The sequence below is a fragment of the Nicotiana tabacum genome, chromosome 16 (genome assembly GCF_000715075.1).
Source record: "Nicotiana tabacum cultivar K326 chromosome 16, ASM71507v2, whole genome shotgun sequence".
NCBI classification, from domain to species: domain Eukaryota; kingdom Viridiplantae; phylum Streptophyta; class Magnoliopsida; order Solanales; family Solanaceae; genus Nicotiana; species Nicotiana tabacum.
Window position 1 is genome coordinate 20,679,581 of NC_134095.1, and position 12,620 is coordinate 20,692,200.

At 41.9% G+C, this 12,620-nt stretch overlaps 1 protein-coding gene across 1 annotated transcript; it reads right to left on the bottom strand.

Annotated features, from left to right (window-relative positions):
* Nucleotides 1-531: 531 nt before the first annotated feature.
* On the bottom strand, nt 532-3,763 carry LOC107804053 (exocyst complex component EXO70I-like). Its single transcript, XM_016627871.2, has 2 exons — nt 2,908-3,763; nt 532-1,977 (listed from the first exon to the last, which is right to left on the bottom strand). Exons 1-2 carry the CDS (start codon nt 3,709-3,711, stop codon nt 634-636), a joined length of 2,148 nt encoding a protein of 715 aa, XP_016483357.2. The 5' UTR covers nt 3,712-3,763; the 3' UTR covers nt 532-633.
* Nucleotides 3,764-12,620: the final 8,857 nt, after the last annotated feature.

The following is a 12,620-nucleotide window of genomic DNA, read 5'->3' on the forward strand; positions in this document are numbered from 1 at the left end:
GAGCTCCAAGACCTCGGAAAACACTACCAAACTGTTGCACACGACTAACGAAGGGCCGTGATATCCGCGCCTAATCGGATATCACGGTGTGGATCTTGGCCCGTATCGGCAGCAGATCAGTGATTAACGAAAAAGAAAGATTTTTACCTTTCTTAGAATTGTACTAGGGATAAAACTGTTCTACTATATAAATGAGGTGATTTTTATTTGATGACACACTGTAACACGCATATCAAGGCAATATAAACTTGTTTTCTCTACTTTTATATTATTAAAAAGTTCTTATTTTTGCTCATAGATCTTCATATATATTTTGGCTCCGAATCGAAGGCAGACCAATTGTTAAGCCCAGATCTGAGCCCGGACTCAAAACCACAACTAGTTTGGTTATTTATTTTATCTTTGATTTGCTTATCTAACGTTATTGATCACTTGTATTGAATTAATCCACATATCCTTAAAACCGCGTATAAATTCAATTGTTATCCATTTTTAAGGGTAAACAATATTGTACACAGGTCTTAAGGCTGTAATCTTAACAACAGCTTAACACAAATGTTACCAGAAAAAGATTTTAATCACATTTCTTCTAACAAATGGTTGTCCTTCACATAACATTAACTGAAAAGTTTATCAGGCATCAATGCCACTTGACTTGGACCTCCTAAAGTCTTTGCTCCTGCGGGATTGTTCGCCTGATAATGATTTACTACCATCCGAAGGATCTTTCATTTGTCGTGACCTCAAAGATGATTTTCCAGAAGTCTTATGATCAGCAACCTCAAACATATGATTCAATGAATCTTCTATGTACTCAGGAGAAGTATAGGATTTGACATGTAAAGAAGACGCGAAATTGTTCAAGAATTCGGTATATGCAGGCACAACAAGCTTCACAGTAGCCTCTCTCATTTGCTCTCTCAAGTCTGAATCGGGTATGTGATAAAAGCTTTTATGCCTTTGAGTAATGTCATCAAATCCTTTAGCGAACGCCTCCATTTTCCCTCGTACCATAGCAGTAACTCCATCTTTATCAACTCTTTTAATATCCTCTTTGTCCAGCAGCCTCACTAGAGATCCCCAAGCTTGTTTTTGATATGAATAAGCTGATTCTTCAGCCACAATTTTGTATGTCTTCTTCATATACTGATCTCCCATTAGCTTCCCGAGTTCTGTACTTCTTGTCCTCATGTAAATGTACCAATAAGTGTTCATGACAAACACGTGAGGCAATACTTTGTCTTTATACCTCAGTTTTTTGGATTCAATATTCCTCCGGATGGCGTCCATGATGTTAAACATAGCATCTTTCAGCAAGTTTTCATCCGTTTCGGTTGTTGAAAGTATTCCAGCTTTCCATATTTGTTCTATCTTGAGAACTCTGACCATTGTCGCGCTATAGGCATCCGTTAGAAGGTATTTAAGATAGTTAGTAGCGTAACGAACAAGTTTTGGAACTGAACCATCTTGTGGAGGAAGAACATCCTGATTAGCCTCAATTTGAAGGCCAAGCTCAAAGAAGACTTTGGTTGAGGAATGTACAAGCAGTTTCTCCAGTTCTCTGTATCGCGACCAGATATCAGCACCAGCTTCACCAGCGAAAATCTCAGAGAACTCGGGTTTTAGCCTTTCCAATGATTCAAGCATATCTAACAGCTTGAACAGCTTTTGGGGTTCTTTCTTGCTTCGTGCAACCCCTTCCCCGAATCGAAAGAAGACAGCCATTATCTTGTCGGCAATCTTGACAAAACACTCTGGCCATATTACTCCATCCATTATTGTCCCTAAAACTTGGCAGCAGAGTTTCTTTTCTGATACAAATACATTTTTGATAGCAAGTTCAAAGTGTTGGATCCAAAGGGATATTGCTGTCTCTAGGCTCTCCCATTCCATCTCATCGATTTCTTCTGGACTGTATGTTTTTAGGTACTCGGGGTTCAGTCTCATCAATGCTTTGGCTGCTCTTCTATACCTTACCTGTGGGATAAAGCAGAATACCATAATCATTATAAGTAGCCAATAGCTGTATACATCAAATCTTAAGCCATTGAGCAATCTAGAAAGCTGTTGGATTGAACATATAATAACCATCATCAAATAGTTTTGTTGACTAATTCTTCATCAAACAATCTAAGAGAATATAGACATTGGATCAAGAAATTTCCTATTTAACTTTCACTTTCTTAATCCATGCTTACCAAAAGATCTAAGAAGAATAGATACAGCGATTAGTGACAAACCAAGTTAATATCTATTGTGTGCGATGAAATTTATTCCATATAAAATGAGGATTTAATCAGGTGATACTCAGCAGTCAGCTCCATAATCTGAAATAGCAGATTTAACAAGACTCGATCCTTCTTTCTTCGTTCTCACTCTTTTGTCTCCTCTGCTCTAGGAATGTTTTAAGATATGAGAATGTTGATTGGCAAAAGAGAAGAACTTGGTCGAGAGTCAGGTTTAACAATGTAAGCCAGCTAGCACAATATCAGTGATAAACCAAGCTAACATGCATTGTTTGCAGATGATATCTAATAAGCCAAGCTAAAATGAGGATTTATATCAGGTTCCTTTATATCCACGGCTCTAGGCTAAGTAAACACTTGAAAATGTTGATTGGCACATAGAAGAACATAGTCGATTGTTAGATTTTAATAATCTAAGCCTTCTAGCACAAAACTCGTCATCAAGGATCACTAATCAACATAAAAATGAAGCTTAATCCTGTATAAAAGTCATCTAATAAACATATGTTACTACAAGTTATAAGTTTGATTTCAAAGCCTATGTTTATACAATAGCCACTTAAAGTAGTCAAGACATGAAAGACATAATTAAGTAAATAAAAGTGTGTTCTGTCTAATGAGGTGATCACATAATTTAGCATATAGATCGACAATCCCTTACCTTCACAAAAATATCAATGCATATGTCAAGACAGTCATTTGCAGCCAGGGTCTCAGAGATTTTAGTAAGCACTTCAACCTCTAATTCACTTCCTAAATCTCTTGGCACCATTTCAGCAGCAACATCATCTTGATCATCACTATAAACTTTTCCCTCCATAAAATTCCTATGCCTCATCTTATTCAACAAACTCTCATATTCATCTTGCAAATTCAATAAAGCATCATCAAACAGCCCATCAAATCTCATAGCATCAACTTCAGTTTCAGAAAGGGATTTAAGGGTAATCAAAGTTTCCCTCAATCGACGCGTCCTGAACTGATCAGTAGCTTTAGTCCTACTTAAAAACTCCACCACTTCTTGCAATTTTTGAATAGCTGGCTCACACTCTTTGCTTGTTGAATTAATAGCCTCATTCAAATTCTCCACTGTGTCTACATACTTGATCAATTTCTCGAGCCTTTTATTTGATGATTTCTCATTAGATAATTTGGTAGCAAGATCAAGAAGTCTCCGTTGGAGGGATTCAGAAAGTTTGAAACTTTCAAGAAGTGAAAGAGCTGGAGAAATTGCTCTATTGATTCTTATATCAAGGGCTTTGTTAGCAATTGAAAGAGATTGTAAGGGAGCTATTCTTCTAGAAGCAATGGATAGATTTTCTTGCATACCATCGAATTTATCTTCCATTTCTGCTAAGCTTGTTTCAACATTGAATGAGATTTGAATAAGGTTCTTGAGATCAGAACGAGCTTCTTTAAGTTTGGCTAGCATTTGATCATCTTCTTTTAGCTTCTCTATTGACATTGTTTTAGTGATTGAGTGAATTTGATTCTAGATTTGTGAGGTGTTACGGGAGTAATATTCCAACAGTTATGAGTTAATTTCTAATTTCCGAGGGAGATTTGAATAGAACAATGAGGGTATCAAAATGGTGACAAAAAGAGGAAGAAGACAGGAGAGAAGATATCGATGACCAAGTCTCGAAGAGAACGAAAGAACAAATGGCAATGAGCTGCAGGAATATACATATGGCAAAAGCGACACTATTCGGACATTCCTAATTGAATTTGCCGTTCGATCATATTCTATGTCTTTGCTCGTCGGATGTGAACTTTTGATGACATTTACTTCATTTTTTCGAACAATGAAACGTGAAGAAATTGCTTAATGGTAATTATAGAAAGAGAAAAATTAAAAAATTTATCTTTACTGAAATAAGGAAACAAAGTAATTTTCCCCTGTAAACATCACAGTGCTAAAACGTCATAATTTGATCGAACGGCCACAGAACCACATAACCAAAGACTGCCGACAACTAACAGAGGAAGTAGCCCGGTTATTCAACAAGGGATATCTCCGAGAGTTTCCGAGTGATCGAGTCAAAAATCACTTTAGGAATAGGAACTCCAACAAGCAAATTGAACAAGGGGAATCTCAGCACGTCATTAACATTATCATTATTGGTGGAGTTGACGTCCCCAGGGGCCGGTGTTAAAGCGCACTAAATTGTCCATTATAAGGAAAAACGGACTAGAGATTATGTACCGAAGGGAACCGTATCTTTCAACGACGAGGACGTTGAAGGCATCGTGCAACCACACAATGATGCACTGGTAATATCTGTACTCATAAATAAATCTCGAGTTAAGCGTGTGTTAATTGATCCAGGTAGCTCGGCCAATATTATCAGATCGAGGGTCGTGGAAGAGTTGGGTCTACAAAACCAAACTGTGCCTGCAGTTCGAGTTTTAAACAGATTTAACATGGCATGTGAGACCACTAAAGGGGAGAAAACCCTGTCGGTAAACACCGCTGGAACCGTTCATGAAACAAAGTTCTACGTGAATGAAGGAGTTATGAGATACAACGCTTTATTCGGGAGGCCATGGATTCACAACATGAGGTCAGTACTCTCGACACTACATCATGCGTTGAAATTCCCCACACCGAGAGGGATCAAAATAGTTTATGGAGAGCAATCTGCCGCAAAAGAAATGTTCGCGGTCGATGAGGTGGTCCCGATATCCACACTCTCGACATCGAAGAACCCAAGTTTGGTCACCAAGGAAGAAACCAAATAGCAATCACCAACACCGGCCCCGACTGAACCAGAAAAGCGGGAGACGGGCGAGGATGACGATTACGGAGTCCCCAGGTCTTTCATAGCCCCTGACGATTTCGATGCCACCAAGTCAACGATTGAGGAGCTGGAGCAAGTCATATTGATCGAGTGCCTGCCTGATCGGAAGGTATACCTGGTCAGGGGGCTAACTCTTGAGCTTAGGAAAAAGCTCATTGAATTCTTTATAGCTAATATAGATTGTTTCGCTTAGTCCCATCTTGGCATGACAGGGATCCTGCTGGAAATAACTACTCACAAGCTGAGCCTAGACTCAAAGTTTCACCCGGTTAAACAGAAGAGGAGGCCTTAGTCCGAAGTCAAGCATGCATTCATCAAGACAAGGTATCCAAACTCCTTAAAATAGGTTCCATTCGGGAAGTTAAGCACCCGGATTGGTTAACAAGCGTAGTGGTAGTGCTTAAAAGAGGAAATAAATTAAGAATGTGTGTAGACTATAAAGACTTGAACAAGGCATGCCCTAAGGACTCTTTTCCTTTGCCTAACATCGATCGCATGATTGATTCGACTGCCGACCACGAGATACTCAGCTTTCTCGATGCCTATTCCGGGTACAACCAGATCCGGATAGACCCGGGCGACCAAGAAAAGACTTTCTTCATCACTAAATACGACACCTATTGTTATAACATAATGCCATGGGAACTAAAAAATGTTGGTGCCACTTACCAACGCGTAGTTAATCAGATGTTCGAAGAGCAAATAGGAAAATTAATGGAGGTTTACACTGACGACATGTTTGTTAAGTCCCTGCGAGCAGAGGACCATTTGAAACATTTGCAAAAAACCTTCAACATACTGAAGAAATACAATATGAAGCTGAACCCGGAGAAATGCGCATTCGGAGTCGAGTCCGGGAAGTTCCTCAAATTCATGGTGTCCAACCGGGGGATCGAGATCAATCTCAACAAGATCAAGGCCATAAAAGACATCACCGTGGTGGACAATATCAAGGTCGTTCAAAGGCTAATCGGGCGCATAGGCGCCCTGGGTCAGTTCATTTCAAGGTCCTCCGATAAGAGCCATCGGCTCGTCTTGTTATTGAAAAAGAAGAATAACGTCTCCTGGACCCCGGAGTGCTAGCAAGTTTTGGAAAAACTCAAACGGTACCTTTCGAGTCCACCTTTGCTTCATACTCCGAAGGCAAACGAACGGTTGTACATGTACTTAGCGGTATCCGAGATAGCGGTAAGTAGAGTCTTAGTCCGGGAAGAAGAATGTACGCAATTTTCTATATATTATCTTAATAGGACTCTAGGTGAGATTGAAACAAGATCCTCACCTGGAAAAATTGGTACTCGCTTTGCTAAGAGCCTCTAGGAAGTTAAGGCCATATTTTCAGTGATATCTCATATATGTCATTACTACTTACCCATTGAGGAACATAATGCACAAACCCGACCTCTCGGGACGATTGGCCAAATGGGTCGTGGAAATTAGTGGGTACTATATTGAATATCGACCCCGAACCACCATCAAATCTCAAATATTGGCAGACTTCATAGCCGACTTCACGACAGCCTTAATACCCGAATTCGAAAAGGAATTATTGGTAACCTCGAGGACCTCCTCGGGGATCTGGACCCTCTTTATGGACGGTGGCTCGAACGCAAAAGGGTCCCAATTCGGCATCATATTGAAGCCGCCCACGGGTAACGTATTTAGTTAATCTATTAAAATCGTGAAATTGACTAACAATGAGGCCAAGTATGAGGCCATGATTGCAGGTCTCGAATTGTCTAAAAGCCTGGGGGCCAAAGTGATCGAAGCTAAATGTGATTCCCTCCTTTTGGTGAATCAAGTCAATGGGACATTCGAGGGAAAGAGGAATGAATGCGAAGATACTTGGATAGACTACAGGTAACGCTACATCGATTCAAAGAATGGACCCTACAACATGTGCCTCGAGATCAAAATAGCGAAGCCGATGCTCTAGCTAACTTGGGGTCGGTTGATGACGATGAATTCAGCTCGGGAACGGTCGTACAACTCATGAAATGGGTAGTGGAAGAAGGCCCACGCCCAGGTAAACTCGACAAGCTTAACCTGGGACTAGAGAAAGAAGTATATATATTACATGAAGACCGGAAAGCTACCCTTGGATCCTAGAGAATCGAGAGCTCTGCGCATGAAGGCGGCTAGGTTCAGCATGTTCGAAGATAACTCCCTGTTCAAAAGAACGTTCGATGGCCCACTCGCCATATGTTTGTGACTAGGAGACACTGAATATGTTTTGAGGAAAGTTCACGAAGGTACCTGCGAAAACTATTCAGGGGCCGAATTATTGGTTCGTAAGATAATCAGAGTCGGATATTACTGGATCGACATGGAGAAAGATGCAAAATAATTCGTGCGAAAATGCGACGACTTTCAGAGGCACGCCCTAATGATCTATCAACCCGGGAAGCTACTATATTCGGTCTTGTCACCTTGGCCATTCATGAAATGGGGAATGGAAATTGCCGGTCCCCTACAACGGGCACCCGGTAAGGCTCAATTTATATTATTTATGATTCACTATTTTTCTAAATAGGTTAAAGCTCAGGTATTTGAGAAAGTCAGAGAAAAAGAAGTTATTGATTTTATTTGGGACCACATAATATGTTAGTTCAGAATGTTGGCCTAGATCGTATGGGACAATGGGAAGCAGTTCATCGGTAGCAAGGTAAGCAATTTTTTCGAGGACCATAAGATCAAAAGGATCCTGTCAACACCCTACCACCCTAGTGGGAACGGGCAAGCGGAGTCTACAAACAAGACCATACTCCAAAACCTTAAGAAATGGTTGACCGATGCCAAAGGAAAATGGATGGAAATTTTACTCGAAGTCCTGTGGGCATACCGTACGACCTCAAAGTCTAGTACCGGGGCCACCCCATTTTCATTGGTCTACAGTGCTGAAGCACTAATATCGGTCAAGGTAGGAGAACCAAGTTTTAGGTTTTGATATGCGATCGAAGAGTCGAACGGTGAGGCCATGAGTACGAGCCTGGAACTATTAGATGAGAGGCGTGAGGCCGCCCTCGTCCAGTTAACCGACCAAAAACAACAGATAGAAAGGTATTACAATCGGAGAGCCAACCTCCGACACTTCAATATCAGGGACTTGGTGTTAAGAAAGGTGACACTGAACACCCCGAACCCGAATGAAGGGAAGCTAGGAACGAATTGGGAAGGTCCATATTGAATTATCGAGATTATCGATAAAGGTTCGTACAAACTCGAAGCCAGGGAACGGTGAGCAACTACCGAACAACTGGAACGTGACCCACTTAAAACGATACCACTGCTAAGGTATGATATATATATTGCGAATGGGACTAACATTTTCAAGCAACATACAAAGGATGATGTATTTGTAAGGCCTGAAAGCACACGTTGCACTCTTTTTCCCTTGAACCGGTTTTGTCCTAAATGGGTTTTTCTGCAAAAATTTTAACGAGGCAACAGTGGATCATGCTAACTTAGAATCAGAGATTGATTTTGAATCGGAGTTGATGGTCACATCAATAGTATCCGAGCCATCTCGACGATCGACCTCGAATACTGGGGGCTATCACCCTCGGGTAATGATTTTAGCAAGGAAGGAAACTTTGTCCTTGAACAGTCTAAGCTCAGTGGATAGGATTTGTTATAAGGGCCAAACGGTCAAATGAATCGTGCCCGCGTAGACCACTTAAGCCATAACACGAAGCTCAGACATACTTACAATCTTGTATGATACGCACAGGAATGAAAGAAAGTTTCTACCTTGTAGATACATATTTTTTTCCTTAAGAGTATTGCATTTTGTTCCTTAAAAATATCGAGCTTAAGGGCCGCCTCTATCCGGATCCAATAGATTGCCCCTACTCGAGGACTGTTGTCCAAGACAAACTCGGACAGCTCGGGCTATCGAAGCCTGGAGGTACAAAGCCTATTAGGCAATACCTGAACTTAAAAGTCTACGGCCACTCCCACTGGGGGACTGTCATCTAAGAAAACTCGGATTGCTCGGGATATCAAAGCCCGGAGGTACAAAGCCTATTAGGTAGTCCCCGAACTTAAAAGGCTACGGCCACCCTAAAAACGGCTTGGAGATGTCTGAAGCCCGTAATCAAAACATAAGGCCTTCAAAATCCCAAACCATCTCGAAGGTTACCCTAGGCAAATTATGTTTAAAAACATTTAAATGAGCATTTTGGGGAAAGCCTCCAGTCATCCCAAGCCCCCACAAGTTTCAAGCAAAACTTGCATCGAGAACAAGTCTTGTTCGGACCTCCGAACAATAACTTACTACTACATTTTATTCCGTGCCAAGGCATTTAAAATCTCTGCAATTGTAAAAAATGCTAAAGTTAATAGACTTGAATATTGCCAAAAGGGAAAAATTCCTCATATATACATTCCAAAATGTCTTTACAAAGGCCAATGAAAATGGCCTCAACAAAATAAATGTACAAAATACAAAAACAAAGACAAAAATTCCTTAGGCATCTACGCCTGATCTTCACCAGAACATACCTCATCACTAGAGCCATCGAGGTATTCTCCATCCTCGGGTTTGCCGAAGCCCTTAGAGCTTTCTTCACCCTCGGGTTCAGCCAGCTCCCTGGACTCATCCTTGAGCTGGTTAACCTCAGCCTGGTACCAAAGAAAGATTTCATGATTGAGTATCGAGGCCTGGAAAAGTATAACAGAACGAAGACATGAGAATTATCAAGAACTAAGTCAGAGAATGAAAGAGCATAATGATGTCTTACCCGGTTCAGTGCCTGTTACGCTTCGTTGAACAAGCACGCACATCCACCTCATTCATTTTCGCCCGGTCTTCTTTGGTTACCAGGCACCGAAGGTAGCTCACTATTCCAACGGGAGCAGAACGAACCTAGGCATCCTCCGGGATGGTAATGATTATTAACCTCTTATGGTCAAGATCCATGCTCGGGCGAGGAACCGGTTGATTAATTTTGGGCTCGAGTTCAGCCCGCCGACCTCAGAAAACGGGTCTTTCCTCGGAACCTCTAAGTCTCCCGACCTGGAGAAGTCTTCCAGAGCGGTCGAGTCCATACCTTCGAAAAAAGAACGAAGGGGATCGTCCGCACCATGGGCTCCTTTGTTGGACTACTCCTTCACTGCTCAGGCTTCGTTAAAAATGGACTCGATGAATGAAGGAGACCCAAATCTCTATGACATCGAGTGGAGCAGAGCCGGCGTCTCGAGGGGTTCCAGCCCTCATCTCTACATTGACATCCTGAATCTGAGAGGGATCAGCCTCCGTTATTTCTCCCTCGGCTGCCGCCCGCTCTTCAGGGGAGGTCGGATCACGGGCCACAAAAATATCATCTTCCTCGGGTTCATCCCTGAGCCAAAAAAGCGATTCCGAGTTGGGTGCTCGAGAGCTATACTTCTCATATGGCTTACGGGCCAACCTTCTCCTTGGCTTCTTCTTCTCTAAGCTCGGGGAACCCAGAGCCTTCCTTTTATTCTTCTCTCCTATTGTTTCCCTGAAGAGAAGGGATTAATAAATAGGTCCTCTTCCCCTACTGAAGGCCTATGCTCAATGGTCTTTGGCAAGCCTGCGAAAAGAAAAAAAAAGAGAAAATGAGAATAAGATGCTAAAAAGGGAGACTAATGTTACTTATTCGGGAGAGAGGCCTTATCGTGAGAACGAGACTCCCAGCGAACCTTTGAGAATTCACGCCATGTGCGCTCAGAATAAGGCATCTACAAACAAATAACCTCGATCCACTTCTTGAACCGAGGAATGGCATTTGGGACTGGAGCAGCAGCTGCACCACCACAAATACTGGTGAGGAAAAAGGAGATGAGCATAAAATTGACATTTAAAAGGAAGTTGTGATTATGTGATACATTCCACTTCTTGGGAAATGCCATAAACTCGGAAGTGATCAAGTCTGCGGCCTTCACCCGAACGAGCGTCCTGCTAGCCCCGATCCTGGTCCTCAGCGATACTCGAGAATGGGGCTTTGCTAGCCTGGCATGTGAGTTTTATCAGTCCCTCTTGGAAGATTCGAGGACTGTATAGGCGAGGTAGGTGATCGATGGTGAACCGATGGGATTTGGTCTTGTTTATGAAGTATCGAAGAAGGATTACGATCCTCCACAACGACCGGTGGATCTGACCGAGGCATACTTCATACCTCTTACAAAAGTCCAGAATAACCGAGTTCACCTGGCCCAGTGTGAAGGGATAAGTGTAAACACTCAGATACCCCTCCACATGGGTAGTAATTGCATTCTCGGGCCCGAGGACTACTACGTCCTTATCCACCCAACCGCAGTCCTTTCAAACAACAGGAAGGACGTCTTCGATGATGAAGCATATATACCTAGATACTGCCTCACACAGGCCCTGCACTGACGAGCTCTTTTCGACCTTAAAATAATCTGTGACCGACCCCTCCCCTCGGGGACTGACATTTTCTAGGGAGGCTCGGCAGCCAGTTGGGAGTGGTTTCCTCGACTTTGGTAGTCAATTGCAAAGAAGAGGAAGCGACTTTTTGGGGAACAATTTTGGAAGTTTTAGCCATTGTTATCTGGAAAAAGCTTGAAAACTACGAAGAAAGGTTCAAAGATGAAAGGTCAAGTGTGCTGGATTGGATAGAAAACAAGTAAAAACTTGCAACTTACTGAGCAATCTTGAAGAATGGAGGTAAAAAATATTAGAGTATGAAGAAAGGGTAATGATATCCTGAAGACTTGAAGGTAGAAACTTGGCCAAAAGGTAAAAAATGAACGAATAAGGGAAGTATTTATAGAGACTTCATGTCGTTGCACATTCAGGGATAACCTGTCGATGGCTGACGCGTGTTTGAAATCACAATGACACAACTGACGGGACGTTTCAGTTTCTTTGTCGTTTCTATCACGGCGTATTGAAGAAGGAATCGAAGTGCATATGTCGTTTCTCGTTGTTTCCATAAACTTACTCTCCGAGAAACAAGGAGACTATCTGTATACAGGTGAAACAGAGACCTTTGGATGCCTCAGTTCTCGATGAAGTAAACGGAGCAGAGATGCTATGGTAAGGAACCGGAATCGGGGCAAGGAGCCCCTCGAGTCGAGGTCCGGACAAAACACCTACCCTCAAATGAATCGGGACCATATCCCCCCCAAGTCCGATTTGAACCCCAAATTTCGGAGAGCATTACTAGATAATCGAGCACGACAAGCAACGGGCCGTGATATCCGTGCCCAGTCGGATATCACGGCGTGAATCTTAGCACGTATCGGCAGAAAATAAGTGATTAGCACAACGGAAGATTTTTACCTCTTTTGGAATTTGTAATTAAGGTAAAACTCCCCTACTATATAAAGGGAGTCAAACTATTCATTAGGATCATTGTAACACGCATATCAATACAATATACTCTATTTTCTCTGTTATTCAAAGTTCTTACTTTTGTTCATCAATTCTTCATTATCGTGAGCCCGACATCGAAGACGGACATTACATTAGAGTTGTTACTAAGTCCGTAATCACTCCCCTCAATTGGTTTGACAATTTATTACGTTCCTTATCTATTTAATCTAACACCATTTATCATTTATATTGAATTAATCCGCATAT